Source organism: Thunnus thynnus, chromosome 4 (genome assembly GCF_963924715.1).
Source record: "Thunnus thynnus chromosome 4, fThuThy2.1, whole genome shotgun sequence".
Lineage (NCBI taxonomy): Eukaryota > Metazoa > Chordata > Actinopteri > Scombriformes > Scombridae > Thunnus > Thunnus thynnus.
In genome coordinates, this window is record NC_089520.1 from 6,789,631 (window position 1) to 6,809,851 (window position 20,221).

The following is a 20,221-nucleotide window of genomic DNA, read 5'->3' on the forward strand; positions in this document are numbered from 1 at the left end:
CCATCAACTGAAGTGACAAAAATATCAGAAAACAGGTGTGTGTTGCACCTTTGACTTGCTTTGAGCAGACAGGCAGCAGAGAGCTCAAAACAAGGTTAATCTTCACACAAATATTGAAATGCACAGTTGACTGTGACACTCTCCCTGATTATAAGTTACCAATCTGCTGAACAGGTGAAGAAAAAAAAACCTGACTGAGCCTTGAGAAAATGCCACTTTGCCAGCTCAAAACTGCATCTCCAGTGTGTGAATTTATTCTTTTCAGTTATGTTATCGAGTATGAGCAGTGCTGTAATAGCTTATGTCTTGTAAATTGAATAAAACATGCAAAAACATTGGTATGGTCCTTTAACCTGACCTTTACCCGACTGTAACAAAAATAAGCCAAGGGTTCAGCTCACACGTCACTTTACAGACGCATGTAACTACAGTGTCCAATCCTTGGTATTATCATTAAGCCCTCTCTTGGCAGAGAAATGTATCCTTGACGTTATATTTTATCCCAACACATAATCTTTGTGAGGAAGTGTGCACTTTTGTTACAAACTGCTGTTGGCCTCTTCCTGGAAAGACCTTGAATCAAAAACAGACAATCTACTCTAGGAGGATTTGGACTGTATTAGGATTTTATTTTTCACCATAGATAAGGAACAAAGAGTGAAATTCAGAGAAGGAATGGGAGACTGAGGGAGTGTGTGCATTGTAGCCATCGCTGGAAGTTAAGCTGGGGTGTCAGTCAGAGTCTCAGTCTGACAAAATAGAATTTGTAGTTTACAGCCAGCAAAACCCCACAAAAGAATTGATACAGCCCCTTGAATTACCAGCACACACAAAATACGTTAGCAAACAAGAAACACAACATGGCAAAATTCAATGTTCCCCACAGTGTATTATACAGACACTGACAGTGCAAAATTCCACAATTACTCTGCAGAATTGGTGTTCCCAAAATTTAGACAAAGTGAAATCTTCTTGTCAGATTTGCACCTTTGAAATTTGCTCTGGGAATTCCAGAGTCACCTCCTGTCCTATGGTCCAGACGAGGTGCAAGGCCCCCAGGAATAAACAGCCAGGGAGATGAACGAATGGTTGGTGGTTAATGGCGCAGTGAGTGAAGAGAAGTCGGATCCAAACTGCAAGGATGGGTAGCCTAACAAACGGCAGAGTTTTCTGATGCACTGCCAGGGGTTGGCAGACTGGCGACAGACACTCTCGGATGGTCTGACCTCTTCCCTATGTGTGTTGGCTCGTAAGTATGCACCATACTACTTTTTGAGCTCAGTCATTCATCTGTCTAGGGGTGTGTGTGTGTGTGTCCTACAAAAGAGGCAATCATTGTTTTTTTAATGCTTGGTTTATTCTCTTTGTCATATTGGTTTGTGGGTGGTAGGCTGAGGTCATTTTTGTTTCACGCTCCATTTTTCACAGGTGGCTTTGAAGATGAAAGGGGATGAACTGGCTTCCCTGGTCCGACAGAAGGTAGTTGGGGACTCCCTGTGTGTTGAGGATTTCCTGGGTAAGTATGCTTGATATAGTCTCTGCTGTTGCTTTTCATAGGGGATATAGTTCCAACCAATGGGTGTAATCAGAAAATAGACATTTCCCTTGGAACTCCTAGGAAATCTATCTTTCCTAGGATAGGTGGTTTTATAAGGCAACTGTAGCTGCCTCCAAAATCGTGTTCTTTGTGGAGTCCGTTAAGGTGACTTCTCCCATGTCCATCACAGCCTGGTACAAGTACTGGCAGTCTTGGTCATCTTGCTGTGTTGCCCATATCTGGTTATCCAAGATGAGCAGATCCTTTCCTCCCTCCCCTTTGACTGACTCCTTTCCTGTATTCCGCCATGAAAGTAAATTCCTGTAGCCGGATGGCCCACCGTATGAGATGTGCACTGGGTCTCTGGATTTTAAAGACCCACTGCAGCACTGAGTGGTCGTTGGCTACAGTGAAGAATCTTCTGTCCAGGTAATATCTCCACCTTTCCAAGGCCCACACCACAGCCAAATACTCATTTTCAGTGGCTGAATAGTTGCGCTCTGCTTTGTTTAGGCTCCTGATGCTGCCATATGCCAGAGCTTCTTCAGTTCCAAGCCCGGTTTTCTGGGCAAGCACGGCTCCAAGGCCCATGTCACTGGCATCAGTGTAAATGTGACACTTAAAAATGTGACACTTAAAAATGTATGGTCACAATTGTTAGGTTGGAATTGCTATTTTATGTATTTTTCTGTGAAAAAGGGCCAGATTTAAACATGTTTTCATTATGGATTTAAGCTTTATCTAAAAGTAAAGTGTGCTCCTTCTGCTCCACCACAAGAGGGAGTAGCTACCAAAACAAGCCCTAGTTGTAGACTGCGTAAGGCTTCCTTCCACACAGGGAAGACAGGGAACAGCCTGCTGAATGAACACAACGGACATCTCTTGTCTCTGTTTTTCCTGTATAAAACAGGTTAGTAATGTGTGTAAACTTATCACAACTTATCCGTAAGGACTTTTTAAGCCTCTCTGATGTAGTTTGGACCAAGCGACGATAGAAAACTGTGTGTAGAGACTTTTTGAATTCAAATGGAGCAAAACAGAGTTTCACTAGCTCCCATGAGTAAATGATGACACAAAATGCCAGCCTTGCTATTGTTTTTTTCATTTGCTAGTACTGTATCTCCTCGACATCTGCCTTATAACAACTGTTTAGCCAAAGGTTTAGTGTACAATTTAATGGTGTATGTATTATTGTTTGTATTTTGTAGAGGTGTTCATGTCTGCAGTAAAACAGAAAAGGCTAAACAAAACAAACTTAAAAACAGTGTTACAGCAGCAGTAAAACAGTGTAAGTTTTAGTGTACTAAGATTTTACAGCAATATTTGGTAACTTAACTATTACTGGTAAAAGTAACAATGGATTGGTGTATAGAAGTTGTATGCTGCTATTGTAGCAGTAGCTGGTGACAATTCATCATTGGTGTATTGTGAATGGATGAATTGTGGAATTTCTTATGTGAAGATTATTGTGAACAAGAAAGTTCAAAGTTAAGTTTAAAAGAGAGAAGAAAGATGAATTCTGTTTAATAAAGACAGAGAACAGCCTGATGAACAAACGCATCTAACATCTCCTTTCTCTGCTTTTCCTGTATAAAACAGGACACATCATCTGTTCACAGGTAACTCATGTCTGAGGCCAGTAACATAAACAACAAAATGGAGGTCAAAGCTTAAATGCCCTTGGATGAGTGGGGAGACCAGACACATTTTCAGGGTTTCAAAAGTAGACTGGCACTCAGATATCCACTTGACTCTGGCTCCCTTGCACTTCAGTGCATTCAGGGGTTCTGCCAGCTGAGGGGAAGTTTAGGACAAACCAGTGGTATCAGCCAATGCTACCAGACATGCTTAAGAACCACTGGACTGCCTTAAAGTTTGTTGGCACTGGGAATTCCTCTACTGCCTTGGTTTTGTCTGGATCTACCTGAATACCTATGGCAGATACAAAGTCACCCAGGAACTTCAGGGAGGTTTGGAAGAACCTGCACTTTTCCATGTTGATGGTCAGCCTTGTATCTCTCAGTTTTTGGAAAACCACCCGGAGGTCACTAAAGTGCTGTTCCCAAGATGGAGAGTAGATGATGATATCATCCAGGTAAACAAAACAGATGTTGCCTCTCAGCTCTCCCAAGGTCATTTCCATCAGCCTCTGAAAGGTTGCTGGTGCATTTTTGAGACCAAAGGGCATGACATTGAATTGGTAGAGTCCAAAGGGACAGGTGAAGACTGTTTTTTCCCCTGTTGTTCTCATCCATCAGACACTGCACTAACCACAGTTACGGTTGATGGTGGAGAAAATAACAGAGCCAGCAAGTGAGTCCAGAATTTCCTGTATAGGGGCAAAGGGTAAATATCGGTGTATGTCACTGTGTTAAGTTTAATGTAATTCACACAAAACCTGGGCTTCCCATCTTTTTTAGGAATGAGTACCACAGGAGATGCCCAAGCCAAAGATGAGGGTTTGATGATGTCAGCTGCCAGCATGTCCACCACTAGCTCCTTCATCACCTTGAGTTTCACTGGGGAGACTCGGTAGGATTTTTTTTTTATTGGAATGTCCTGATTGACAAGATTTTATGCATCAGAACATTTGTTCAGCCCAGTAAGAAAGAGTACACATGTAGCAGACTGCAGATCTGACTCTTTTCTCCTCCATCCAACTGAGCTCTCTCCACTTCCTTGTGCAACAGCTCTGCATCCAGGCTGGAGAGGATAGGATGAGCAGCACTCATAAAAGGAAGTAAAAGTAAAGCAGGCCCTTCCCAGTCCATTTGGTAAAGTAATTAGTGTCCTTTTTCCTGCTGTTGCTCCTGAACCAGTACAAATTCTGTCCAACATCCATTTGCAGTCCACTGAGACTCAGGAAGTTCAGCCCCAGGGATGTGGGAAAGGCAAGGCTTTGGGATGAAAGCACTACCACTGGCAGAGTACAGGTATGATCCTGCAGTTCCACTACAATGTAGTAGTTATGCTACCCCGCATTAGCAAGGCATTATGTTTGTGAAAGAGACTTTTCAGATTCAATCACTAACGATGAAACCAGGAAATCCCCTGATATTTGAAACCTAGGAGTAGAGGCATTGTTGCTGTTTACCATCACCAGGGACAGGTAAAGGTGTCAGGAAACAGTTGCTCAGATTGCTCAGTTGCATCAGTTAGGCTGATGATGTCACATGGCTACACTCAGTGCTCTCCCCATCAGGTAAACAACTTCAGTTACCTAAAAGCTTTTAGACCACTGTTCATTGAAGGTTTCTATCTGCAAATTGTAAGTAGTTTTTCAATAAGAAGGTTGTGCGCATATTTACTTTGGTCAATTATCTCAGCTTTTTTACAGTATATTGTCCATAAGCGAATGTCTTATATACAAGATACAAAATATATTGGCAAATATTGGACATCTTCCTTCTTATAGATATTTCAGTCCAATAATCTGATATTGGAGATCTGCTAGGTTGTTTAAAAATCTGTCCAGTATCCACAAGAAACCAAATATAATTGTGACTGAGCAGGGACATGCACAGAAATTTTAAGAGATAGTGGCAACTGACTGTATTGTCCCCATACCCTGATGCTGGAACACTATATAATATATAATGATACACATAGACACAAAAATGCACCTGTTGTCCATAAATTCACAACTACTTCCAACTTTAATAAAAGATATGGAGACAAACCAACTTTAACCTCATTAACTAGTATGTCCCTTGCTCCCTTTATTGCCTCACTACATCACACCTCTTGTGATCTTGTTTTAATCTGAAAGACTTCATGTTAATAAAAATATGGAGTCTCCAGGTGTCTTTTTTGGAAATCTGCCTTGGCCTTTTCATTAAAAAACACTGTAAAATGTCCATACTGTGTTCTATCTTCTGTATGTATGTATGGAGATTATATCTACATACATTTATCTCATTATTTAACACTTGGCCACTGTTAATATGAACATCCAACATTGTGACATTATATATATATGACTGAAAATAAGGAAAAGCATAATAGGTCCCCTTTAATGAAAGCTATGATGTCCTGTTCAATAAAAGCAGCAGGACTGCTGAGTGATTACCACAGGAAGACTGGCCTCAACCACAGAGAAGAAAATAATTAGACTACAAAGAGCAATAGGAAAAGGGTTTATTTGTTTTAATTATGAGTGGTGTGATCAAGTTCACAAGCTTGACTTGTGACCGCATTTCTGGAAGAACTTGGTATCCTGTGTAGTCAAGCAGCAGCCAAGTTGTTTTTTTTTTGTCTTTTTCAGTTTTGCTCTAATTTCTTGCCAAAGCAATTTGTCTTTTTGTTTACTTACATGATCATATGTACAGATATTCCAATAACAGCATGATTCATAAAACCTGGGGGATCCTTTTCACCAAGATATGTGTTCAACTTTTGTTACATTATCAAACATGAGCTGGCAGGGTCAATTATAAAAATATATATCTGTGCTTGCGTTTCAGATATTATGCAAAGACAAGAGTCAGTGTTTGTTCAGTCGATGAGTTTCCTGCCAATTTCAGGAATCAGATACTTTATCAGCATTTAGATCCAGATGTAAGAATTTCTAAGATGTTTAATGACAGAACATCCACCGCAGAACAACAATACATTTGATGCCATCGATATCATTATGCAGTACACAGGGTGGACATATTTTTGGTTCTATTATTTATGTAGTTTAACTTTAATTTAAACATACTTTCAATTCATGTTTTCATGTTTCTTACAAAGTTCCCCAACAGTTCCTTTTTCAAGGACCTGTGAACATTAGATTAGACCCTGTTAAATTGTATTAAAAGGGTCTCTTTACCCAAATCGGAGGGTAAGATACATGCATCAAAAGCAAGTGCAAGGATATTAAGAAACAGCTAATATAAGATGAAAAGAATAACACCTACACAGTGCCTCCAAACCAGTGTTCAAATGACAAGAGAGCCAGAGGGGTTTAGCTCCTGTAAAAGAAAGAGATCCTGGAAGCAACAAATTAAAAGGATAAATTAAAATTATTGACAGTACTGCTCCAAACCACAAATTTTTTTAAATGGACAACATTTCAATCCCAGAGGGATCTTCATCGGGTCAGGTTTGTGTCTGGAGACAGTGTGCAGGTACTCTGTTCAATCAAATCACAAAAAAGATAAAAAATGGTATACAATGGATTTCAGATCTCTTCTGCTGAGATTTCTTTTGTTTTCTCTACTGAGTCTTCTGCTGCTGTCCCTACACAATAAGGTAAGATTTAATTTGTGCTGCTCAAATCATTAAAAAAGAAAATCTCAACAGCAATATTTCTCAGCAATCTCTGAAACTACTTAAATCATTGTGTAGTTATCTGAGCTGTTATTTGTGTTATTTTATGTAACTGTTTGATGATGTTCTTTCAATAAAAAACATAGATTTTAGAGCGCCCCAGGGAAATCCAGAATTTGAAGCTTTGTGATTGGCTGATCAGAGGACCCACCGCCCGGAAGTATTTTCCTAACTGTCACTGTGTTAAGGTTTTCTTTGAATGACATCTTTAACATTTTTCAACACAAAAACATAAAAGTGCCCTTGATAACTCAACAATACAGCTATATGAAATCATCTTTCTTAAAACATAGTCTTCCTCAAGTGTTGCACTATGTTCTTCTGTCGCTCTGGAGCTTGTTTTCTGCTCCTTTGTTGGGGAAATAATGTTTTAGCTGTGTGTGCTTGGGAGTGGGTGACTTGCATCACTGCGGGGGTGTGTTGTTGTGAAATGTGTAGCGGTTGACGGAGGCAACTAGCTGTCTCAGCTGGAGAGCTAATATCTGCAGGGTGTTTCTAGTCAGATAGCGCTGTTTTTGTTGTGGTAGATGCTGGTCGTTTGTTAACGTTAGCGGCAGAGAGGCAAGGCACTTGGGAATGTGCAAAAATGTAACATCTTTTGGATTTTTGCGGAAAAACTGGCCCAAGTCCTTAAAATAGAAATCAGACCACAAGCTGTTATGGATCACTAAGAAAGTCAGTGAAGGTCCCATTTTTTAAGTGATGTTACAACCCGTTCCCTCATTAGCAATAATACATGCAAATTGCTTCACGATTCTTACATATAGGACCTTTAAAGCTGTGGATGATTTGCCAGCCAATATCTGTATATTTACCAAGGCGTGCAAGAGATTGTGTGTACATCTGGCAGCATGTGAGTGTGTGTGCATGCAACCGTATGCATGGTAATGTGTTATTTTCATACTTTTTTGCTCTCAGCAAATTTCCTCCTGTGTGTAAAAACAGTTCCAGTTGGTTGGTTAAATTTTCTTGCTGAAGATTGCATTTTTCACCTGTTTCTGATGAATTCTGGCTGTTTTTACATACTTGGACTAAGATTAAATTCTCATTCACTGTCATTAAATGATAATCAGCGCAGACTAACAAACAAACTAATTTGTTTTAGAATATTTACTTAAAAAAACAACAAATTGAAAGAGACAAATAACTCACTATGGCTAAAAGATGAAAAAAAAAAGTGGTGGAAACAGTAAATAAAATAGAAAAATGAGAGGGAACCTAACAAACTGCACAGGCTGTTTTGAAGTGTGTGACATGTTGGAATTGCATCAACATGTCCTGATAAATTATGATGTTTGGCAAGGAATTGTACCAGAATCATCTGTGTCTCGGCTGCTTTAGCAAAGTAAAAAAAAAAATTGTGTGCAAATGTGGCTGATTTGGTCATTTTTTCATCCTTGAAGTCAAGGCTGATTTATGTCCGATTTGCCCCTTCAAAGCACTACAGAGAGTTGTGCTCAATGTTCTGAACAAAAAAATCTGGCAATAAGAGCAATCAGGCTGCCCCCAATAATTTCGAACCTGTTTGATATTTGTTTGAATATGGATATCACTGCTTTGCCTGCATGAGTCCCCATTACATTTGGTTGAGAGATCTACTAACAGGCCAAAGCTTTTACTTGGGAATTTTCAAACAGATCTGTCAGATCAGTCATAAGGAGCTATCTTTATCAGACAATAAACTTTGAACTCAATAAACTTTACTATGCCGTCATGTTTCAGAGAGCTGTCTCCTTTCATACTGCAATAGGACATTTAAAATGGCAGCTGCTAAGAGTTTGCACGTTTTATTGCTTTTTTGGACAGCCGGAGAAGGAGGAAAACCAAACTGAGATGTGTCAAGGACATGACTATAATGTATCTGAAGCAAAATACCCTAAATGTAGGGACAAAAAGAAGACCTGTGGAGAACTCACCTTGTCTTTGTATATAATATGTAAGAGAGAGAGATACATGTCTTGTGGTTTTGTGATTTAAGAGTGATCATTTGTGAATTTGTGAATTTCTCTTTGTGAATACTCACCTCTCATGGGTGAATGGAGTCCATCTCTGATGATAGGCGACTGTTCTCCTGGACAAACAGAAAAACAGACCAGAGTCAGAGCACACACACACATATACACACATATACTCACAAATATGTACTGTAAGTATCCAAGTATTCAGTGAAATTGGCTTCAGATTCAGATTCTGTAAAATTTTAGCTCACATAAGGGCAACAAGAGAAGGCTGCAATTCAGAATATGTTCATACAAATTTGTATGAAGAAACCCCCTTTAAGTTTTTATGCTATTTACTGCAAACCTCTAAGAGTCAAACCAAGTTTATCTGTCATCTGTAATCAACTACTGTAGAATTAGAGCTCATCAAAACACCCCAAATACCACAAGCAAAATACAGTGCGTCAAACACATTGGAGCATTAGGTATTATGATGGGAAAGTTTTATAAGCATTTGAGCCCTATAATTTAAAAAGCATTATATTATATAAAAAATAAAAAATAATGCTTTTTAGCCTGGTCTGAACAGCGTACTCTCTGTTATATACTCCCACCCACTAAGAATAATAAGCCAGAGGATAAAGGACAGTTTTCCTCTCTATGCAGTGGCTGTTGGACTTAGCCTCTGCAGGTTTTTAGAGGAAAATAAACTCATCATCCACTAGAAAATGCTGGAAAATTGAGGCTTAGCCCTGATCTTAACAATAACTTCTAAAGGGCTGCAGCCAACAGTTACTTTCAGTGGAGGTGTCTTCAAACAGTCCAAAACCCAAAAACAAAAATTTATAATAAGAAAAACAACAAATCAGACCATGTTTGGAATTTTTGCTTGATAAATAAATGATTAAATTATTAATCAATCCATCCCCTTATTCTCTTGCAAGCATGGCAGCAAGGGAACAGGATGACTATGAGGCATCAGGTTGTTGACGTCCGTTCTGAAAATCTGTTTTTACATCCAAACGTCCTCATAAAGCAGGAAGCTGACAGACGTCCTTGCAAGTCACAATTTTGCTTCATTAAACACTTTATTTCTCTCACTTTCCCTCACAGCCACACATACACACGTGTAAATACACACCATGTGGTCGTCGGTGTCGTCCTGTGTGTGTTCTCCCTCCTCCTCCTCTTCCTCCTCCTCTTCTTCCTCCTCTTCGTCTTCCTCTTCAGCCTCACTGTTCTGTCTCTGCTCCTCCTCGTCCTCCAGGTCCGAGCTCGACTCCTCCCCGTCCTGCCACGCCTTCTCGCTCTTACAGTCGTCTGACTTCCTCAGCTCTGCACGAACACACACACAAACAAAGACACAAAAAACCTAAACATTAGAACAAATGAGATGTGTAAATTGACATAGATGTGTCAAACTGGTGGCCATGAAAACAGCTGGTTCAATTCTCCAATAAGCATAGGTGGTGCTAATTTGGGCTGAATGAGGCCCACTAAGAATTACCAGACATTTAACATCCAAAATCCTCTTTGATTCCCTTTATCCGACTGCTGTTTCTCCCAGTTGATCCGGTCCAATTGCATGCCTAATTTTCATAGCAACCTTCTTTGCACCGGGATCACCTGGGTGAGTTCACATTTAGAACAACTGGGGTAGACCACCACCTGTGACAGGCTATAGTAACTCAAACTCACTCCTGGCAGAGCTGTTTGTGATGTTAACCAGCTACCAACCAGAGGAAGGACCCCAATGCCCAACAGCTGTCACTACAGATGTAACATTTTATATACATTTCCTTTATATGCATTTCCTATTTGTGTTGTTTGTCTGTTGAGATGTGAGTTGTGCAGTTTCTCTGTTATTCTGCCTATTTTTTAGGTTAGTGAAGTTAAAGTTAAATGTCTGCATCTGTCTGTTTTCTGTTTGCAATTTCAGTCTACGCTATCTACCAGTCCTATCATATGTTGTTTTTTTTTAAAGGTGAAATACCATTCACATTTACAGGCCTTTATTTATACTCTGGTGCTCTATTGGAATATCTTTGCATGATTTACAGTTCGAAAAACTCCTTATTTATCTTATACTGGCCCTTTGCAGCTTCTCAGTTCAGCCTCTGTCTGAAACAGACCGTTTTAGTTCCTGTCTCTTTAAGGACCCCCTCCCGAGGAGCCCAATCTGTTCTGATTGGTCAGCTTCAGGAAGCTGCGTCTTGCTAGACTTCACTTCTTTTTGTCATTCTTTACTCAAAATGAACAACTTCTCAAATACATCTGTACATGCTTGAACCTGAATCTCATCAGAAATATGCGAGTGGACAACATGAACAACCCATGGAACAAGCTTAGCAACAAAGGCTACCAACGGACAGTCGTTTGTGGGCATAGACGAACGATCTGATGTCATCACAAGGAGGAAGTAGAGGTAACATTACAAACAAAGCATTCAGAACAAGCTGAAGCCCTGGCTTTTGTCTTACAAGATGCCTTTTTTCATATGTTCACCTGAAGTTTGGGAACTTTTACCATATTCAACATAGACTTCCAAAAGCATGATATGTCCCCTTTAAAACATATATTTTTAAAATGTTTTTATTGTTAGTGAGTAGTGCTGCTTAATCAACAGAAGTGCCTGTAGTACATATATCTATCTATTTATCTATCTATCTATATATATATCTATATATATATATATGTGTGTGTGTGTGTGTGTGTGTGTGTGTGTGTACAGTATATAGTTGGTATTGACTTTCACTGATTTGTTTATTCATGTATTTACTACAAATTTTATATCTCCACCAATAAATAATAATAATAAGCCTCCAACATGTCCCAGAAAGAATAAAATCTGTGTGCCGTCTATTCAGAGACCTCTGAATTGCTTGATAAAGTTTCAGATGTGGGCAGCGATTCAGAGGTCTGGAACTAGGCTACACAAACACACACACACACTTTTTTCATACTTGGTTGTGTTCCCTAAGCTGCATCACAGGCTCTTGGTGCAGATACAAGTTCAGCGTTGAACACTGTCCAGCACCACATGCTTTCAGAGCCACTCGGTCACAATTCAACACTGTACAGGCTGCTTCTGCTTTCTTTTAATCTTGGACTCTGTTTCCATCCACTGGCTCTTACAGTATCTGCGGTTTTGTATTTAAAATTCATACACAAAATACAGATAACAAAACATGCCTATGATGCTACATGGTAACCTGCTCTTCAGAGATGCAACCCGCAGGTTGACACACCCCTCTCAGAGATCTGAAGCCTTCTGTTCATCGCAGCGGTCTGAACAGCAGCCTGACAGCAGATGGGAGAAATATTTCTTGGCCTCCCTCTGGGCCCTTCTGCGTGCTGTTATCCTCTGTTTTCACCATAATTGTACTTAACATTAGAGCCACTAAACAACATGGGCAGATGTCAGAGTGATGATTGCCCCCAACTGCATGCTTCTCCAGCAGAATTTGACCTTTTTGTGTGATTTCAATTTTCAGTTTTACTTCGGTATGTGGTTGTAACACATAAAGCATCCGTTCTTCAGTTGGTTTATCCGTAGCCACTCTTGGCTATAATGTTACTGTTCTTTTTTATTGTTTCGTTGTTTTTGTTATATAAATTTCTTTTTTGTGCAATGAAATAACAGCTGGTCCAGATGTTCTTTTAAATAATCCATTAGTTGGTGATTACTGTGGTTACTGTAAGTCATCATGATCATCATCCACTCAACAATAGTAACCTCAACAATATCATTGTTGGGTTCAGTCTCCCCAAAACCATGAAATGCTTTAATAGATGAGCTGTAGTTTCAGTTATAGGTTCATATTTCAACTGAATGTAACTCACAGCACCTGCCAAGATATGAGTTCAATTGCTTGCATGCAACAACAACAGAGTGCCTCTCAAAACTGCTGGGATTCATCCAAAGTGCTGTAGCTTCCAAAAAATGTCTTCTCCTCCCAATCCAGCAATTAGCTGTAACGATTCTGTATTGCACGTATCATCCTCACCACCAGATATGTTTTGGTCATTTTTAAGTCAAAAGATATCAAGATGTTTTGGTTAAAACAGGGCTATATTGTATGGATGAGCATGTTTTAGACAACTGAGTTATACTCTATATTACCCTTATTTCATAGAGCCCTTGAATGACTATATATTTCAATTAGTAGTTCAGACCTGCATCATAATGAAATATAATGTCTGAAAATGCTTTTTCATGGCTACTGTGGCTTTATCAGTCTTATATCACACAGTGTTTCAACACTTGAAGGTTCAGTTGGGCTGTAGATGAACCAGGCTGCTGAGCGAGAGACTGTATCCTGTGTCGTGCTTCATTTATGTACATAATATACCAATACAAGCATAATATAGCTTGGTTTAAGGCTAAAAAAAACCTTCCATAATGACAATGACCTTACAAAAAAAATAGCCTTCCACCTTGAACCTCATACCTGATTTTTGACCACAAGGCAACTGTTTTATAACCTCCTGGATTATGCAGTAACTGCATAAGCAGTAATATCTTTGTGTGATATTACCGCAAAATGAGCTCTAAGCTATCCTTTGAGTACTTTTAGCATGCATCACAGTTGGATAACAGTGTGTGCTGCAAAAATGTGGGTTAGGGAAACAGTAACAGCTGTATTGGTTGTATTTGTAGGTGAATGGGAGTCCCTCATATTTCTGACTGTGATCATGTTGAACTGCCGGCAATGAGCATCAGAGTATATTGTTTATATGGGCTCCACCATGCTCTCATTACACCCATTATGATTATATGATGATGATTTGTGTGTGTGTGTGTGTGTGTGTGTGTGTGTGTGTGTGTGTGTGTGTGTTTCACCTGTGGCGGTAAAGTGTGTGTCTTCTGTGATCTGCTCCAGTCTGCCCAGCAAAGCTTCGATGTTGGCTTTAATCTGAGTCAGCTCTGACTTGATCGCCTGGAGCTCTGTACCTTTCACTGCTGGTAGACAGACATAGACAGAGAGAGAGAGAGAGATGTTAGTGTCCATGTTCTGATTAAGAAGTCTGCTGAGAGCAATCCAGACATTTACATTTTCAGAATCTTGTTGAGCTGCCATTATCTGATGAATTAAAAATGTTGCAGTCCATAAATGATCCTACTCAGTGTCACATGGGGCTGGAGAGGTGTGCTACATCCCGGAGCGGTCACCAGTCCATCGAAAGGCAACATTCACAACTAAAAAGGCGCTTGACTGTCCAATGCAATATGTTGCTGGATGATGCTGCATTGCGTTTTGCTCTGATTTGAAGCAGGTTTAAATTTTTAACCACTGGGACTCCAAATACCTACATGCCTTTTGGAGCAGCCAGAGGACATACATGCACACACAAGACGGGCATGCCAACTCTCTTTGTCTGCATGTTCCTCTCGTGTCTGCATGCAGGGAGTTTGCACACTTTGGGAGAACATGCAAACTCCTTCTCATAGAAGTGTATCAGTCACCTGAGTAAGGTGTGAATCCAGGACTTTCGAGGCTAACCACTGAGAAACAGATTTTCCCAAAATAGTGTGGAGTTTGGTAAAGTTTTCTACTCTATTGCTTCTTGTTCTGTGACTGTTCATAGGTCTAATGGCTTCTGGGATAAAAAAACAAACTTCCTTTTTGGGGTTGTTGATAATCTGATTTATGTGATGAGGACTTGTTGAGTATATCGGTTGAACTAAGGATCTTTGTGTTTTTCCAAATTATAGAGCTGAGGGAAACCTCAGCACTCAGTTCTTGTCCTTATGAAGGATGAAAACAAGCAAATAAATGAAAAATAAAGGGATAAAAAGGGAATGGAAGATGCTGTCAGTATTCTCTGATCTACTCTAAGGGACTTTAGTTTACGTAGGCAATGGAGACCCTGCTGAGCCTTTTTCACAATAAACATTTATGTTTTTACTAAATCAAACACCGTTCCCAACTATTTGTAGGTATGGAGGATTTTAATACTAACACTGTGAATGAATGTCAGTTAGATTGTTGTCTATCATGAGTTCATCTTCATAGTGACTATTTTGATGCCTTTTGGCCTCTGTTCACCTGCCTGATCACTAACTTTCCTGTCATTACAGATCCTGCCCTGCAATCACCTTATTCCCCTCACCTGAGTGCCCCACCCATCTCTTCACCTGGTTCCCATCATCCTCATCAGTCAACCTTCATATACTGGCCTAGATCCACTTACACCTTGCCAGATTGTCTAGTGTTTCCCTTGACTTAGACTCTGCCTGTTTCCTGGTGAAGATTTTGTCTGTTACCTTTGGTTAATCTTCCTGATTTGCCTGCCTGCCTGGTTTGTGACCCTTGCTTGTTTTTTCTGGACTGAATTAAAGGAGAATGGACTCTGCCACTGTGTCTAAGCTTGAGCATTTGAGGTCTGAGTCATTACAATTGCCTTTGTGTTTTGGTGAGATTATCATTCCTTACATCTAGACAGCTTGTCCACTTTTGGTATGAAGTTGGCCCTCAAGGAAAACTTGTGCTATGTCCAAAATGGAAAAGGGTTCATCTCTGAGGAGCATCAGTGTCCCCCAATATGACTGAGATCCCAACCCCGAAATCCTCATATTAAGGCCTCTGAATGGTTAAAATGTGGCGACTGAACTAAATTCAGTCATGTTTCTGAGATGATGCCACACTGTAACCCTGAACATTTCTATTAGACAAAAGCTGAGATGGGCAACAGCATTTAGAAACACTTCAATGTTCAAACGATATTCTGATGTAACAGACAAGTCTAATAGAAATAATTTGCCACACCAGGACAAAACCAACAGCAGCCTGAATTTTTAACAGGCAGCAGGGATTTGTGGATCAAAACTGGATAAGGTTCACAGAGTTTTCCCTACTATTATAAGACATAGGCGCAGCGCCTAAGTATTTTTTCAGAGCACCTAAGCCGAATGAACAGGAAAAAAGTATGCTGAGAATTCCCTACCGCGTTTCAGCAAAACACACTCACAGCAGAACAGAGAGGCTACAGTGGAGACAGTGAACCAACTCCATGCTCGTTACTGTAAGTGCAATACAAGCTTTGCAAGTAAAAAGCAGTAAGTACTTTATCGAACCACCTGTTCAAAAAGCATGAGCATGTAGGAAAGCAATATTTATCGATAAGATAGTATCGATAAGAGAGATAAAATTCTAACCATACCTGGTCCTACAGCTGGTTAGTAGCTACACCCAGACTGTGGGTGGATGAGCAAATCACAGTTCAAATCCCTTCACTATAAGCCTTTTTTTAACAATGTTATTTTGTGAATATTATTTTTTATGGCGCACAGTGCAAAAATGTGAAGGATTACTTCAGGCCATAGTGCTTACTTCATTTGTTTTGTTTCTCTTCTTGCTAAAGTCTTCTTGAGTGTACTGTGAAAAACTACAACCTGTGTTGTTTTTAATAAATATTGTGATGATAACAGTCCAAAATTATGTGAAAATACATAGTTTTTAGTCACATGACATCAAAATTTCTTTGGGGAGGGCCACCAAACTCCCCAAACAAACTGGGGGAAAAAAAAAAGAGAGAGAAAGAGAGAGAGATGATGGATGAAGGGAGGACAGATGAAGTGATGAGTACATTAAGTGGCAGCAGAGAACAACTGGAGCCATGCAACACATCTGGTGGTTGTTTTTGTTTCACTACAATGAACTCACAATTACTCCCACATTTCACCAACTCTGTGTGTGTGTGTGGTTGTTGCTCAACATACATCCACCGCCATTCCTCCTCTTCTTCTTTTCTTCTCCTCTCTTGCCGCTTCTTCCACTTCCTCATTTTTGCTTTCTTTCCTTTCTCTCTTTCCCTGTTACTATACCTTTAATCTGCTTCTGTTTTTCACTCCTGGGTTTTCTCTCTTATTTCGTCTTTCTCCTCTTCTTTGCCCTCTCTTCTTCTTCCTATTCCTCCTTCTCTCTCTCTCTTTCATCTTTATGCATCTGTTTGCATCTTGTCTTTATGTTCACTGACTTTACTTTTTCTCTACCTCTCATGTCCTCACTCTATCTTCTCCTTACATCTCCCTGTTCCTTTTCTTGTCCCCGTCAGCTTATGTTTTTGACAATTTTTCTTCTGCTGTCCTGTCTTTCTTCTGCAGTAAGAGCCTTTCCCGCCTTCTTGTCATCTCATCTCTTTATATCCTCACTCTTAACTCTTTTTTTTTTCTTTCCCTGTTGCTGTTTTTGCACTCTCAGCTCATCTCCACGTCTCTATTAGCTTTGTCAATAGAAATGTCTCTCTGCGGGAAACCATCTGAGTTAAAATCAAACCAGCTGAGAGGCATCTGTGTCTTGGTGGACAGTTGTATACTTGCGCACACACACACACACACACACACACACAAACACATGGCTTACTGGATAACGCAATTCAAACACATAAATAATAAAATCTGAAATCTTTCAGTAAAACTGAGCACATAACACATGCCATGAAAATCTTTCATCTTACAATGAAATCACAGTACTATTGGCTGAATGTCTTGTTATTGAAAACCTGAAAAAAAAAGTCTGTATAACATGATGATATGATGGCGATTTGGGGTATCAGACACAGTATTTGGCATTTTGTAATAAAAGCTGTGATCCTGTCCTCTCATGACTTTTGTGCTTGTGCTTTTATTTATTTATTTTTTATTAAAGAACAGCATTTTTCTTTTACCTTAAAGAATATGACTGGAAATTTTCTACATTTTTCTCATTGTCAACAAATATCATGTGCAGAGCCTTACAAGTATTGTGTGTGTATCCAAAGCCTGATATATCTTATACCTCTGTGCCCTAGACCTCCGTTGTTGTCCAAAAACTATTAAAAACATGTCAGTGAGCCACACCGCTGCACTGGGTAAAATGTTCCTTCACCACTAAGAGTTTGTGTGTATGGCAGATGCCACTGCGCATGCACAGGAACACTTCCGTTTACAGTGTTTCACTAACTTTCTGTGCTACACATCACAACCTCTTGAATTTATACTAAAGTTCTTTGAGAAACTCACAATGTAGGATAAACTCAAGTGTGATATGTAGCATAACAAGTGAATCTTTGGAGCTGTTTCTAAACAAACTACTGTATTAGTAGTCTTTGGGATGAAGCATCATGTCACCTAGTGCAACGGTGTGGCTCACTGATGTGTTTTTAAAAGTTTTTAGACAACATCGGAAGTCTACGGTTTACTAGAAAAACATAAAATCTATCCAGACTCTGAATAGACACTCCTTGTGGAGGCTTGAAGAAGACAAGGGTGTTGAAACATGGATCTATAGAAAGACTGCATCTGACTTATGTGTGTGGTTTTCCCCTCTTTTTTTGACATCTACCTGTGAGACAGCACCTCACTAGATCAGGTGTGAGTTTTGCTTTAGTTTTTTATTGAAAACTTGGAGGATGAAAGGAGAAAATGATGCAAGTCCTACTGAAAGACAGGTAAGAAAAACAGGAATAGACGATCAATCCATCTATTCATTATATATATATCTGCTCATCCTTTGCAGGACTGTTGGGGGACTGGAGCCTATCCCAGCTCACGCTGGGTGAGAGGTGGGGTACCCCGATACATGTCATCATTTCTACTGCAGAGCTAACACCACACACTCCCACATTACACCTGTGGGCAAATCACTGATTCACCTAACTTGCATGCAGTACTGGAAGTAGTATTGAGACCTTTTATTTAAGTAAAAGTAGCCGCACGACAGTATATAACACTCCTTTACACATTCAAAATCTTACTAAAAGTACAGAAGTATTAGTTGCAAAATGTACTGAAAGCATCAAAAGTAAAATAACTCGTACAAAATGCCTCCGCTCAGTGTTATATTTATTATGTAAAAACTGTTAACCGCACTTAGAATTTTTCATGTTTTATTGCTTTACAACATGGACTCAAAGGAGTTTTATTGTTGCTTTTTTGACGCTGATCAACAGAACAAGACCCTTTAATCTCAAAGTGAAACCAGATCTCTTACAAAGTGATCTAAATGAATAACAAATATAAAACACATCTGTTTTATTTGTAAAAATCGAGATCTGAAAAGCAACTATAGCTGCTGTGAAATAAAAGGTAATGGAGCCTAAAGTACGATATTTCACTCTGAAATGAAGTGGAGAGAAAGTACAAGTATTGTATTGAGTAAATTTACTTTGTTGCATTCCACCACTGCTTGCTTGTCTTTGGACTTTAGGATGAAAGCCACGCAGACATGGGGAGAACACGCCAATGCCACACGGACAGGCCAGATGCAGAAGTTCTCGCTGCAGATGACAGAGAACTACTACTCTATGGGATGGAAATCATGCCGTGTTTTGAAACTGAAAAACAAAAAAAGCTTTGAAAGGTTGAAACTTGCTTGCTGAAGGTTGCGAGTTTGAAACTAAGTTTTGAAGGCTTGCAAAATGTTTTGATAGGTTGAACAAAAAAAAAAATCTCTGCAAAAATGATTTTGTATTTGAGTTTTCCTTTTTCACAGCTGCAGCTCTTTTTAACAGTGTTTCTCCAATACTGTGTTTTTGTTCTCTTGGTTTCCTGTGTTACACTTCTGTTGTCCAGTCCTTTTGGTCATTTGGTTTTGCTTGTTCATATTGTTTGGGTTGTATCTTTAAGGGCCTGTCTTGCATTGTTAGTTATATTTTTTGATGAGTTAATGTATGCTGGTATTGTATTGTATCGTTTTCTGGGTTTTGGTTTGCTCGGAATTTCTCTCCTGTGTTCCTGCAATCCTCCCCGGCCAGTTTTTCCCTCTACACCTGTCTTGCATCATGTTTGTTAGCCCTGCTCTGCTCTCAGTTTTTTTTTCCCAGCCTGATGTTACCTTCACACCTGCCCTGTATCGGTCTCGTCAGCCCTGCCCTGCTCCCAGTGTCTCCCCAGCCAATCAACTCCTAGCCTGCCCATGTGTCTAGTCACCTGTTCCCTGTTCCCTTATTAGCTCTATCTGTATTTAAGCCTTGGTTTGCATTTCACTTTTGTTGGATCCTCTGTTCAGTTCAGGCTGTTCCAGTCAGTCATGTCTTGTATTCTACTCAGCCCAGCCAGTTTTGTTTTTTTGCCTGCAGAAGCCTCAGAATAAAGGTTTTCTTCAGCCATGCTTTTTGGTCTCTGCATTTGGGTTCACCTGCTCTGTTACTCATGACAAACAAGTTTTCTTAGTTTGTTTTCCAGGTCTGAATCCTTGTAAATGGTGATGTGAAATGTGGTTCACATATGTTAGGGAAAGAAGTTTTGAAACCTTGAAAATTGAGTTTTGAAAAGGCACATCTTTATTTTGAAACGTTTGCAGATGCACATTTACTCTCGTATTACAGACTGTTCTTTTAGAGATGAGTTTGCAGGTTTACAACACTCACATCATTCAATTCAATTCATGATGTCATGATGTTAATTATGGCATGAGTTAAGCATGAACCATGTGTAATGTTAGTGGAT

General features: G+C 39.6%; 1 protein-coding gene and 1 long non-coding RNA gene across 4 annotated transcripts in view; one reads left to right on the forward strand and one right to left on the reverse strand.

Moving 5' to 3' along the window:
- raly (RALY heterogeneous nuclear ribonucleoprotein) overlaps positions 1 to 20,221 on the reverse strand; it is a 147,566-nt gene that overhangs the window by 13,123 nt on the left and 114,222 nt on the right. For 2 of the 3 annotated variants that reach the window (XM_067586317.1, XM_067586315.1), the window contains 3 exons: positions 13,634 to 13,753; positions 9,932 to 10,125; positions 8,874 to 8,921 (listed from right to left, as the gene is read on the reverse strand). In XM_067586317.1, coding sequence (XP_067442418.1) covers positions 8,877 to 8,921; positions 9,932 to 10,125; positions 13,634 to 13,753 — 359 coding nt within the window. In that variant the 3' untranslated portion in view covers positions 8,874 to 8,876. Of the gene's footprint in view, positions 1 to 5,648; positions 6,511 to 8,873; positions 8,922 to 9,931; positions 10,126 to 13,633; positions 13,754 to 20,221 lie in introns of those variants that run through there. The other variant, XM_067586316.1, reaches the window with a different exon arrangement.
- On the forward strand, positions 1,898 to 5,360 carry LOC137182218 (uncharacterized). Its single transcript, XR_010928283.1, has 4 exons — positions 1,898 to 3,632; positions 3,796 to 3,850; positions 3,958 to 4,069; positions 4,228 to 5,360. It is a non-coding gene; the product is annotated as an uncharacterized lncRNA (long non-coding RNA).